Raw genomic sequence first — 13,483 nt, forward strand, 5'->3', positions numbered from 1 at the left:
TTGACGTCAATGAATGACAAAATATATGGCTGGTGCAAACATAATCATCTTGACACGCGTGTCACGTAAGGACATGACAACAAACCACGCTCATTGTGGGCTCGTGGCCATTTCGCTAGCTCCACATTACTAAATTTGGTATCACCTGACGTGAATAGATGACGAAGGTAAACGACACATTCAAACATGATACTCATGACACGAAAGTCATGTGCGGCGTAATTGACCTCCATTTTGTAAGGTTCGGCTGATTTTAAATTGACATATCAACATTTCTCTTTCGTGCTTCGCATATCATCGATTCTGCGAATTTTACGAATATATTTCTGATATTCTTACTTTCATGTGTGTAACGCGATTTATTGGCTTTGAAACAGTATTTATGCATGCTTGTGTTTTTGCCTATATATATAAATATATATGCCTTGTACATCGGTACTTGGGCTTATGTGAAGCGAATCGTTTCGGTTTTTGCCCAAGCTTGCCCGCATCTTTCAAGATGTGAATAAATCTGGATTTCATTTGATTTGCGTTCAGTAGCCGGTTTCATTAGACGCATTGATTCTACTGCTTTGTGCTAAATTATTCTGAGTTGCTAGAGACCATTTATAAAGGCGACAGTATTCAGAAATACAGTGGCCTCTGCGTCGAGTATCACACTGTGTGGCAGCAGCATTGTTTCAATATGACCGGGAAGGTTCAGGATCAACCAGTGCAGGGAACACCGGCGGGACTCATACTTGTTTGTGGACGTTATACCAAGATATTGAATTCGCGCGCAACACAACTAGCTGAGATTACTCTAGGGCCTAGGCAAGCTGCAACCAATAATGATAGAATGCTCTATAAAGCTCGCGCAACCGCACATCTACGCATTGACACGCACAACCACCGCCCTCATACACACACAAACAAATCACTAGTGATTCGTTAACCGGTGACTGATGAACCTGCTTACCATTCCATGGTATATCCAGTGTCAATTACCTTGAATTTAAAACAGCTATATCTTAAGGATTCATAATAGGATCATCACAGACAAACCACAAGGCATCTCGCGGGCAGTTTTTCTTGTCCATGAGCCCAACGCACACTTCGAAATGTGAAGCTAGTCTATGTAACAAAGATAACAGCATCACGCTGCAGCACCAGGCACACCACTAGCTTTATTATTATTAGCACATTACGGACCTATCTATTTTCGATCACAACTACTATGCCAGCAGCTGTGCCACCAGAAACGTTCGTCATAACAAAACCCTAAATTATCGCTAGCTTTCAACAACTCGCCATAATAAGTAGCAGAAAGCCGGCTTCAAACGTAGGACCTGTGCACGAGTTCCCACAAAAGTGACTGCAGCGAGGTTTTGGGTTGCCTTCATTTCTTTCTCGAAACAAAAACACGGGAGCTCGTTTCTTAGAGAACAGAGACTGCTCGAAACAACAGTGTTAACTGCGCTGAAGAAAAAACGTATGGATAAGAACAAGCGCATTATGAAGAGGCTTGTTGTTCTTCATCAGTGCACAACGGTTGTGTGCCTTCGCTTTTTTCTGAAATGTAAACATTTCCACTTAGACTATAACATTTTTTATGCGACATGGTGTTGATGAAAGTACTTACATACTGGGCCTGCAGTAAAAGTCTCTAAGCTTCATAAAACATATTAGCAATTTTTCACATCGGCACACCAAGATTTTTTAACAACACGCCGACTTGTCTTGGGGGCTCCACATTCGTATGGTACTACTCAAGAGATGCATCGTCCTCCCTGATTTTCTAAACGTATAAGACGCGATCTGCAACTTATTATTACATTTGACAACGCTGTAAACAGGCTAGTGGCATAGGCCGATTCGCACAGGGATTTTCTGCCTTCAGTGTTCTTGCAGGTGAACTCACCATCAATTAGGCATCTGAGTGGCCCTTAGCACACCAACCCCCAATCATTACAACGTTTCAACGGGAGTGCTAGTTCAAGGCTGATGATCATTACATTTGTTCCTAAGGTTGTTCAGAAAACAACGCTGAAAATGAAGATATATAGTGGCTACAGACGACGCAATGTCACTAGTAACATATCTCATGTGTGAAAACACTGAAATTTCATGATTAATAGAAGTCATTTTAGACAGGGCAGATGCCATAACTCTGAAATTTCAAGGTGATGTCATCAAGGCAAGTTCATCAGTTTCATCACAATTTATTACCTCAAGCTATAGTGCACCGGTACAGCACACTGTAGTACTGTATAAACCTCTAGCAATGGCATGGATGTATCTATAATTTATAATTGAAGAATAAACGATTATGAATCGGACAGTTTTCAGCGAGATATATTCTGCTATGCGAGTGTGCCTTTTGTGAAATGAGGATGAGAGGCAGTACTCGCTGAAATTCTGTAAATACTACTGTGGATACTGACATTAGCACTACTGCTACTGGTAATACACTCATAGCAGCAGTTTTGCACGTCTGGGCATTTGAGTGAATATTGTATTGCAACATTTTTTTTCAGTCTCTACCTCTATTAAAACCCCAAGTTTTCTCTGCTAGTCCAAGTGTGGTAAGTGCGTTATTTATAATGCCGAGCGAATTGAAATACAATGCCAGCCGAGCAAGATCAACACAGGCACGTCGTACAATCTTTGGCTCATAGCTTCTGCGTTGGTTCTTGATAATATAACTATTTCCTTGCTTGACCGATTCATTACCTAATTAAGTCTATTGTACCAAGGCCAATAATATTAGTTTTAATGTTTATAGCTTACCAGGGAGTGCGAACCGCAGTTTCGCACTCCCTCCTTGACGTTTATTCTAAACGAAGAAGTGGCACGCACCTGTCTTGCGAATTACTCGGCTACTTTTATGTGATTGATACTTTGAGCGTATACGTCACGGTTGGTTGGAGTGCATGAAAATTAAGCGCAAAAAGGTGGTACTGTCCATTTTGACATTGCCTTTATGACATTTCCTTGATGAGTAACGCAGAGGACAAATTTCAGCTTAGGATTAGAAAACTGGGCACGGAAATCTGAAAGGTACGTCTGAAAATAAATATGCAACCGCATTTCGCAGGTTCAAATCCCAGCTGCGGCGGCTGCATTTTCGATGGAAACGGAAATGTCGAGGCCCGTGTGCTCAGATTTGGGTGCACGTTAAAGAACCCCAGGTGGTCGAAATTTCCGGAGCCCTCCACTACGGCGTCTCTCATAATCATATGGTGGTTTTGGGACGTTAAACCCCACAAATCAATCAATCAATGAAAATAATTATGCAAATAAACGAAAGTAATGTGGAACAGTTTTGGCAGAAAAGAGCACTTTGCGATAGGTGAAGAGACAAAGAAAGTAGTAAAGGAATATGTCTATTAGGACAAGTATCAAGATTACCATGCTGTACTGTTTCCAAGGCCCGTGTGCTCAGATTTGGGTGCACGAGTGCGTTGCCGTGCACTGACAACGTACAGTACATGGGCCTTTGCTGTATTGCGTCCTTCGAAATACAACCACTGCGACCAGGATCGAATACGCGATCTTTGATTGGGTCGGCAGCCGAGCAAAGTAGCCGCTGTTCCGCCGAGCCGAACATGGTAAACACCCTGTCCAACGCTGTAAGTGTACAGCATGATTTGATTGTATACTCTGCTTTTTCATCGATTCGGGCACGTGTTCGTCCAAACAAATCGGGTAGTCTTGAACGAACCGATTGCTTCTTTTATTCACGTCCCGACTCCGTGAAATTATCACGCAAAGCAAGAGCAAACTACCACAGCAAGAGCAGATGAAGAACACAAATCAGCACCAACGATATCATCGCAACGATTTCACAATTGGATGTTTCCTACACCGATGACAACAATTTTCCTTTTGTACAAAAAACCCAAACGGCACTCAACGCAATATTTGGTTTCATTTAGCTACTCTCAGTGACGTTGCATGGCTGATAGGTGCGTTAAAATTGCAGTTACACGTGAGAGATACCACCATGATAGAAAAGAATGAAATGGAAAAATTATACAAGCAAATTATGACAAACATTGTGTGAAACCAAATTCCCATCAAACAGACAAACAACCCCATCAGCATTTTAATCGAAATCATCCCACAAGGTGCGAAAAAGCTAACACTGCACTTCGACAAAAATGTGTGCTGCTGGCAAACATTTTTTACTTTAGTCCTGTAAAGTTACGAAAGATGCCACACGGGAAGCTCTAAGAGCTGAGATGGTCGTCACAGGGTTCTTGAAGCGGTTCACATGCCGTGGAACTACGCTTGTTCGAACCCCGGGACAACGAGCTTTACACGCTGGAAAGAGAGCACAATTTGTCACTCAAGATTTATTCGAAAGCTGCCCCACGAACGGTAATGCCAATCACCAGGGACACATTTATTATTGTAAACTTCACCAAAAAGACAATGAAAGATTTAAGGACCTTCCATGAAGAGCGAGAAGTCTCTCAAACGTCCAGAAAAACGACAAAAATAGACAGATAGTAATAAAAACACCTTTGATCCCTTTGTAATTAAAATTGGTTCACTAAAATATAAATAATGCCCTCGCAAAAGTAGTAAAGCTCCATTGTGCACCGTTTTACCCCACCGAGGAAGGAACTACTGCTAAAGGAAGAATTATGTCAGGCGAAAAACAGCAAGAAGCTCGAAGTTTGAAGGATGCACCTGTCCCTTAAAAAAGAACGCACGAAATCGGCATACGATAGAAGAGCGCGGGTTTATTACTGTCCTAGCTCGACATTTTAAGGGCGCTGTTTCACCACAAGACGAGACGCCTGACACGAACGCACAACTATACGCCGCACGAGGACGAGCAAGCCGCCGCAGTTGTTAGTTGCCCAAGTGCGAGCTGGGCGCTTCTGCCACAAACCTTCGTGCCCTCTAAAACCTTTCTGCACAAGACGTACAAACTGTTGCCAATGCCGCCATCTTCAGGTGTGTCTAGAGCGAACGTGAGCGACCACGTTCAGGAGAGGCGCGTGTGCCTCGCAAGCCACCGGGCCACCTTGACTACACAGCCGAGCTTTTCGCGCCCGTCGTGCCATCTTACTAATGGTGACAAAAACGCGGTGAAGTTTGTGAGTTCCGAGGACCACCAACGCTATGAGGTGTATATAAATAGCTTGCCATCAGTACGCTGGAGAACGTACGGTTTAAGCCTTATTGGTTCTGTGCCACGTGCTGCAGAGCGAGGTGTGAAAGCGTCGACGCCCAGTGGCGCAACATTTTTTTATATGTTCGTGACCAAAAATGCATCAGTGGAGACGAACACAGACATCAAACGCCAGAACCAATCATTCCGACAACCACTCAACAGCGTTCATGGCAAAAACTAGGCGCTGTTCTGTGCCGTATTAAAAAAAGCTGTTTGGTAGTCGTATGTAGGGACTCGTATTTAGGGACACTCCAGGGAAAAGCCCTGCCGAACTAGGCAGGCGGCTACGCACAACGGTGCCTGTCCATCCCACCAGTTTTTTTGCCTCATACGGTGAACCTCAAAAAGTTCATAAGCCATTGAACGACCGCTCCACAGCGACAGCGTAGGAACTCAACCATTGTCATAGGGCTACCTCGTGGCGAGCACTCGAACCGGGCTTGAAAATCTGGGTGACGGACTGCAAAGCAAAAAGACGAGTTTAGCGACTTGCTGAACGGCCGAGATTGTGCGTGGTTAGAACTTCCACTGCTGTTGATCAAGAAAAAAGCAGAAAAGATTTCGTTCGCCTTGTTTCAAAAGCAAAGGATCAGGACGACGGACGTAGCTGTGATTTTTCTCAGGCAAACGATAGTTGGGTAAAAACGAAGCAGAAAGCTAATCGCCTTATGAACATCAAAACACCTGACAATCTATCTAGCCATTTTCTTCCTAAATACCGCATGTGATTTGGCCGTCTTGTTCGACAGTGGGACCACTACGAGTTCAGCGATTGCCTTCTATAATTCTTGCATATTTTTTGTTTCTGCAAAGTGTTTTTTTTTTTCGCTGGCAGTGCTGGTAAGGCCGTTGCAACTGTCAGCGATATATTAAAGAAGGGGAGATGTGATAATAACGCCGTGCGCGTCAAGTGTCTGCGGTATCTGGCGCTGTTGCCCACAATATTGAAGTGTTGCTTGTACGTGACGTCATTGGGGACATAAGTGTCTACTATATATATATGCTGGCTGCGTGAAATAAAGGTTGATGCTATCTCATCTACATTGGAAGCAGCTCAGTCGCTGTCATGGCTCTTGCGGCCGGCCCGGATGCGCATGGCCTTCCGCTAAGCAGCAACACGACAGTGGACCCCGCCATAAAATGCTTTCGTGGTAAAATGGAGTAATGTGTCACAAATCTAGGCAATTGCAGAGTAGCACATCGCAGACTACAATACAGAGCGTACCGTGAACTACAACGCAGAAGTCCAGCTCAAACACAACGACCATCTTGCTTGCCTTCGCCACGCTACTCTATGTCAGGTCAATGGCTGATGTATACTTACCCTAATCGGTAAATAGCCACCAGCCCAGTTCCTGAAGACTGCGGGCAGCAGCGAATAAAGATTAGGCTGGTGTAAGGCGAAATGCAGATTATGTACCGCGGCCGCCGACGAAGATACGCGAAACGTAGGAAATCAGCTCGCTACCTACAAGACAGAGTCTTCGTAAAAGAACCTCACAGCAAAAACGAGCCCAGATGGTTTGATGCAGCAACAGCGGGGCATGTCGACGCAGCCGCGATCCCAAGCCACGACATAAATACCCATATTGCGAGACGAACAACCACTGACCTCAGCCCACACACTGATGATCACAACATCCCAGTTCGGGTTGACAAAGGAGCTGACACGAACGGGAACTTCTGTAAAGTCCATCTGGAGTGGCACGTTTGCCCACAGTTCAAATACGTAAAGACTATTTTGAAAGAACCTGCATTCCGGATTGCTGGATGTTATCTAAAAATCTCGACGGGACTCTACAGTGCAAGAATCTTATTTAACTTGTCTTTTAGTTTTTATGTGACTTTATCTGACTTTATTTGACTTGTCCTGCAGTTTTCTCGTATCCTACTCCATTTGCTCAAAGTATGTAACTCTTGGCAGGGGCTTTTTAAGATATCAAGCTCAGTGATCGACCAATGAACTGCTTCATAAATTTATCTTAGGAGACATCGAGAATGTCTGATGCGCACACGCACACCCATGCCTTTAAGAAGCTCGAGCATAAAGTCAATAATTCGTGTCGCACCAGCCTGATAATTACCGTCGGGACTGACAATGTTTAATTATTGGAGATCTTATCAAAAGCGATTGGTGTTTGTGGTGGGTGTTTTCGGCGGGACTGCACAGTTTTTGTCGTCAAAGGCATTGCCCGGCTTCTCACAGGAAAAGGAAGGGTGGTGATTATGAATTTAACCCAAAAACACCGACACGTCAGCATTTACGCGATGATAGCTTACATTGAAAAAATCATGAACGGAAGCAATACGTTTGTTTTTAAAATTCTGACGAGGCTCAGCAAGACCTGCAATACCTGTACCATGATTTGAAGTCTTCTAATCTTCCCTGTTCACACACTGCAAGAGGTTCAAAGCCTCTGAAACAATGAAATGATATCATAAGAACGCGGCCTTCATAACATCGGGCGGGTGGTTTAGGTATAGGTAACGCAATTCGGGTTATAGTTAGAGCCTGCGACGTTTGAACGCATTAGTGACACAGCTGGCTGTAATTAGGTGAAAGACTTTCATTGTCTGTGTAGATTGCGTCATCATATTCGCTACCAGTTTTCACGAACAGTTCTGGTGCCTTGGAACAGTTATTAAAACATAAAGGCCAACTGACCTAACACTCATACCGTCACAATACTAATTCCAGCACAGAAGAGCTCCTGTTTTTAAGTCACGTCATGGGTAAATCTAGAGCCTGCGCCAAGCAGCAGATGGCAGCCGCCGTCGCTACATCGCTATTTTTCATCGAAGAGAAGGCTGTGCATCAATTTCTCAGCCTAGATGATTTTACAGGCAGAGGGTAAAAATTTTTCCTCACATGACCAAACCACCTTGCAACTGAACCAGGGCCATCCTTCAGTTTAAAAAAAAAACGCCGTAGGAGGAAACATTTCGACCAATGAAATGACGCACACAGGGGCCACCAATTCTCGAAAACATAAACAATAACGCGGACACAGAATTGTACACCATTGGAAGTTTTGTATGAGTTGGCACCGTACATGTAAAGTGTAGTGAAATTAAAGAAAAGTTTATCGCTTACGCTAGCCTTTATCTGTAGGACGTCAAATCAAACTTGTCAGTGTCAGAAAAACCCCATTTTACGATCATTTAAACAGCCTATCCACGCAAAAGAAGATGAAACTTTCAGAAAAGAAACATACACACAGCATTGTGTCTGTGTTTCTTATTTAAAAGTTCAGTCTTTTTTGAGCTTATAGATCTGTTTTATTAATCATGATCCAACTCGCCCAAACAGCAGCTTCAGCGAACCTTCCACTTGGCCGATCAGCGTAAGGCACTTACCGCTTCGGCTGTTCTTTCAATGCTGTGATCTACCATTACACACTGTTTTCAATCAAAACTTCAGTCAAAACAAAGACGATTACATCAACGTTTCACTCGTCAATGAAACTCGTGAAACTTGTGGCGAAAGTGACACTTCTTTGGTCGCAAAAGTGCCGACAACCTCGATCAACAGCAGTGAACTGATACTGAACCAAGAAGCCTGAGAGGGTACCTAAAAAACAAGACCACCATTGTACGCAACGTGTTTTGATGGGGATTAGCGTGCTTTTTTTTCATAATAATGTCCTCGTAAAGCAGAACTTTTCACTGGCAATGGCAAACTAGAGAGAGAGAGAATAAAATGAGGGAAAGGCAGGGAGGGTAGCCTGAAAGTGGAGAGTATGCTTTGCTACCCTGCACTAAGGGAAGGGAGAATTGGGAGGAAAGATGGGAAAGTGAAGACCGAACTAGACGCGCGAAGAGGAAAAAAAAATGTAAGCTGGGGGGAGGGGGCTATAGCCGATACAACAGGCCACTTTAACGCAAAAAGTTCAATGACGCCTTATTTGATTTACTTTGTGAAGACAGTTCATCTCACCTTCAGAGCTTTGATTATTGTGACAAAGATCTGCCGTCAAGGCAAGCTAACGCAACAGCTAGCTACCGTATTTGCACGCTGTAACGAGGGCAGTGACAGAAAGCGTGCTGTATCTTTTTATCGCCACCGCAACGACCGCAAGCAGCACTGTCTTCTATGCTGATTAGGAAGGTGAAAACTTTGGTGAAAGCAACACCAAGCCACAGTCGGCAAAGCACCGTTGTCTGAAGTTGCGAAAGTCAGGACACAGGCCGAAGTCAACGAGACGTGTCCAGCCTATGTAGTCGCATGTGACGTAAGCACTCAGCGTTCCACCAATTTTTTTTTCTTGATTGGCGATTTTTCAGATTTTCAGTGCAGCATTGGTCCTTGAAAACGATATAGATTCTTCACCATCTTGGTGTGCTAATCAACCTGCTGCACCGGCATGTTCGTTGCCCAATTCGGGGCAGTGACTTGGAAGCCACTGAAGTTTGATACGTGCCCTTCAGCGAAGAGGTTGTGAAGCAGCTCTATAATTTCCTGCACTAGTTGTTCATGAGGTTCCTAGTGCAAGGCGAATACTGAACGCTGTAGTGCTGCCTTAGAGTCCGTGAACATGCTCCGATGCTTGGATTCTTTGTGTTTATCAACTTTCGCTGCGCTACGTAGAACAGCTAGTTCCGCAGCTGTCTATCGCGTCTTGTGATATAACCGAAGTTTCGACGTTGTCGCTGTTGCAGGAAAAATCACAGGCCCTGAAGACCTATCCACTTCAGTTGAAGCGGCAGAATATAGATGGTTATCCTGACAGCACTTCTCATACAACAAGAGAAGAAAAAACTGCCTTGGCGCTGGCGTCCAGAGCTGGGCTTTTGACAGTATGCCTAGAACCGTGAGTTCAAAATGTAGATGACTCAAACACAATGAAGGAGCTGCCATTATGAACGCAGTTGTATATCCCGTGGAAATGCGTGTGCGATATGTCAAGTCTGTCTGGCGAGATGAGGCCGTTGTAGCGTCGATACTGCCACCCGAATTCTGCAAGCCAGTGACGACGACATAAGCGCTGGTCACTTTGCTTTTTCCAACCGACTGGCCAGAATCCACAAAATACTCTAGTAGCACCAGCCTACCATCGACGCCGCTCACTATGTGAGGACATGCCTACGCTGGCAGTGACGTAAGACAACGTCGACAATGTCAGCAGGATTTAGGCCAATCGATTCTTCTTCTCGACCCTTCCAACATATCGGCATAGACTTGCTAGGGCATTTCCAGATGTCAACGTGCGGTGAAACGTGGATCAACGTAGCTGCCCACTGCCCCGCCGCGGTGGTCTAGTGGCTAAGGTACTCGGCTGCTTACCCGCAGGGCACGGGTTCGAATCCCGGCTGCGGCGGCTGCATTTCCGATGGAGGAGGAAATGTTGTAGGCCCGTGTGCTCAGATTTGGGTGCACGTTAAAGTACCCCAGGTGGTCTAAATTTCCGGAGCCCTCCACTACGGCGTCTCTCATAATCATATAGTGGTTTCGGGAAGTTAAACCCTACATATCAATCAATCAACAGTGGCTGCCCACTGCCCGACCCGATATACCAAAACAGCTCTGCGAAACATTGTGCGACCTAGATAACAATGTTCTTGATTGAGACCGTTCCATTTGTAACGGAGACCCAGGTGTCACATTCACTAAATTATTTTAACCTTTTACTGCTAATCCAATGTGGACGATCCTGAGACACAACCAAAGAAGCAACGAAAGGATCACCACCTGTGAACTACAGATAAAAAGCCACAGTGAGCGTCTAAATACGACCATCTCTAACAAGCTGACTAGTGCACCGACCACCAAACACAAGAAATGGGATGTCAACCTTCCGTGCGTGGCTTTTGTTACAACATATCCATGCAAAAAATGGCGTGCATGACGCTATACAAGTTGGTATAAGAAAGGCGCTCAACAACGTCGCACGACATTGTTCTACCCAAAATCAACAAGAAAAGGAACCCCGAAGTCACCGTTTATTCAGCACACTAAAGGAGCCAGACAGATTTTCCACCTCTCATAAACAACGAGAAAAAAATGGAACAGCCATAAATACAAACTTTAATTATGTCATGTAGAATATCACGCTGGTTAGTGACTGAGTTTAGCTCAGGACCCTGATAACCTGATATTGACTAAGTCAAAAGCCCCAGTAATAAAACTGGAGTGTTTCATGTTGCGCGTATAAATGCAGACGTACATCACCACAGATCAGCTCACTCATCAGCCAACGTTGTCCTCGCCGCTCTCACTGTATGATTTGAATGGCTTTTGCTTTGCACGTATCAATTTCTGTGCACAAGTTCGCCCAACTAAATAGCTTCGTCTTAAATACGCCGACTGCCGGCCATGTCTTAAATACGCCGTCCACCTCAAGACCACGCTACTATAGTCCCAACTTTATTACGAGCTGCAGAGCTGCCGGCAGATGGAACCTGAAACAAGCTCAAGTCTGTCAAGGAAACAAGGCTTTGAAGCCTTCGCTGCATGGCACCCAAATGTGAGCTAGTCTCCTAATAGTGGCCGTATTGCTGTTTGCGAAGGCTATAATAAATTGGCTGGATACAACACTGGCATCATGGCACGAAGTTAACCTCGCTTTTGAACAATACTGTACAAAAAACTAAAGAAATATGTAAGACCACTATGAATATAAACTTCTGCGTGTCTTGCTTGTGAATCGCAAAGGCATTTAGATTCTGCAGTGCGTAGATGCGCCCAGTTTACTAAAAATTGTGGCTATGGCAAAAATTGGAACCTGCCCACACATCAGCGTTTCATTTTCACACGCCTGATAGTCACAAACAACAGAACATACGTTCATCTGTATATCAATTTCTTAGGAGCAATTCCATGTTTTTTTTTTCAGCCTGGCAGTCCCCCACGCCTGAGCACTGTCTATATTGGCAAAAATGCGGTAAGCGTATTGTTTCAAAGCAAAGTCTACAATTTTTGTATAGAAAAAGAATACCTGATTATGTTACGCCTACCTTGCACATAATGCAAGTAGGACAGGGAACATTAGAAAAAAAAATGTTGCATGTACTAAGGCATGAGTTATACAATCGAAGCAATTGACGTGGGCCGTTCCTCTACGGTATAGACAGAATAAGGGACCTAACAACTCAAAGACACCGGACGTGTCTCGAGCCGAATGTGGAGCAGTATTTACATATTATTCACTAGCTGCAGTCATCAACAGCTGGAATGTGTGACAATGCTTTGAAACTTTCCTTACATGGCACCCGTATTCAAGGTGGTCACATAATAGTGACAGTTTTGCGGACTGTTAAGGCTATAGTAGACTTTTCATTGTATGTTACTCGCCTTGTGACACTCGAAGAGTTAGCCTCAGTATTGAGTACTGTTTTCCATAACCTGGAAAAGCTATTTACTGGCATTAGCAATACAAACTATGCTGCGTCTTTCTTGTAAATCGTGAACCATTTGACCTATGCTAGCTCGTAGATGCAAATACTTCACCCATAAAATACTAATTCAGCAGAATACTGGGAGCTGCACAAATGCGGCAGCTGCATTGTTATCGGCAAGTAAATGCGGCAAGTCCTTTGTTATCCTTCCTTGCCAACCAAGGTTATGTTTATGTGTGAATGCACTTTTCAGTGAAATGATATCTTTTTTTCCAGCCTTCGAGTCCCCCAAGCCTAGAGACTGTCTATTTTGGTGGAGTTGCGGTAAGCGTTTTCCTCTGGCGAAAATATGCATGTTGGGCGTGAACGAAGCCTACCATGACACTTCCACTATTCAAACAGTGAAAACTGAAGAGAGCGAAACAGAACGAAATAGCTTTATTATCGCTAAGGTATGTTTAAAAATACTATCAATGTATTTACAAGTGCCTACTGCTGTCTGATATACAAATGACGGAAAGATGCCACGTTCTAATTCCCAAGTTTTGTTATCGTCCCAAAACACCACACGATTCTCAGTGCAAACCGCGCCTGCAGTTTTCGAGAAGGTTCCGGAATGTAGTAGATCATTTCGGTAAGATGACACCCACTGTGCGAATGGTACAGATTGTTCTGGAACCTACGCCACCTCCAGCGATAAGGCTAGAACATTCGACGGCAAGAGTATAAATGCCGACGCGCTTCGCCGCTTGTCAGTTGTTGATCGAAGGCTGACGCTCCGTTCGCCGCTATCAGTCCGAGACTGCTATCTGTGCGAGACTGCTGCTGTAATTGGACTTTCCGTTTACCGGGCACAGGTTCGCCCAAATAAACAGTTAAATCCCAACACGAAGTCTCCTGTCTTCGGCCACGTCACGACCCCGTGACATCTGGTGGAGGTGCTGCTTCGTTCATGTACCGGACGCCCCCGTCAAGCCGTGA

At 44.5% G+C, this 13,483-nt stretch overlaps 1 protein-coding gene across 7 annotated transcripts in view; it reads left to right on the forward strand.

The window, feature by feature from the left end:
- LOC119183125 (uncharacterized) overlaps positions 1 to 13,483 on the forward strand; it is a 182,753-nt gene that overhangs the window by 101,270 nt on the left and 68,000 nt on the right. For 5 of the 7 annotated variants that reach the window (XM_075866328.1, XM_075866329.1, XM_075866333.1 and 2 more), the window contains 3 exons: positions 2,517 to 2,564; positions 12,001 to 12,048; positions 12,779 to 12,826. In XM_075866328.1, coding sequence (XP_075722443.1) covers positions 2,517 to 2,564; positions 12,001 to 12,048; positions 12,779 to 12,826 — 144 coding nt within the window. The remainder of the gene's footprint in view (positions 1 to 2,516; positions 2,565 to 12,000; positions 12,049 to 12,778; positions 12,827 to 13,483) is intronic. The other 2 variants (XM_075866331.1, XM_075866334.1) reach the window with 1 other exon arrangement.

Source organism: Rhipicephalus microplus, chromosome 6, assembly GCF_043290135.1.
Source record: "Rhipicephalus microplus isolate Deutch F79 chromosome 6, USDA_Rmic, whole genome shotgun sequence".
In the NCBI taxonomy this organism is placed as follows: domain Eukaryota; kingdom Metazoa; phylum Arthropoda; class Arachnida; order Ixodida; family Ixodidae; genus Rhipicephalus; species Rhipicephalus microplus.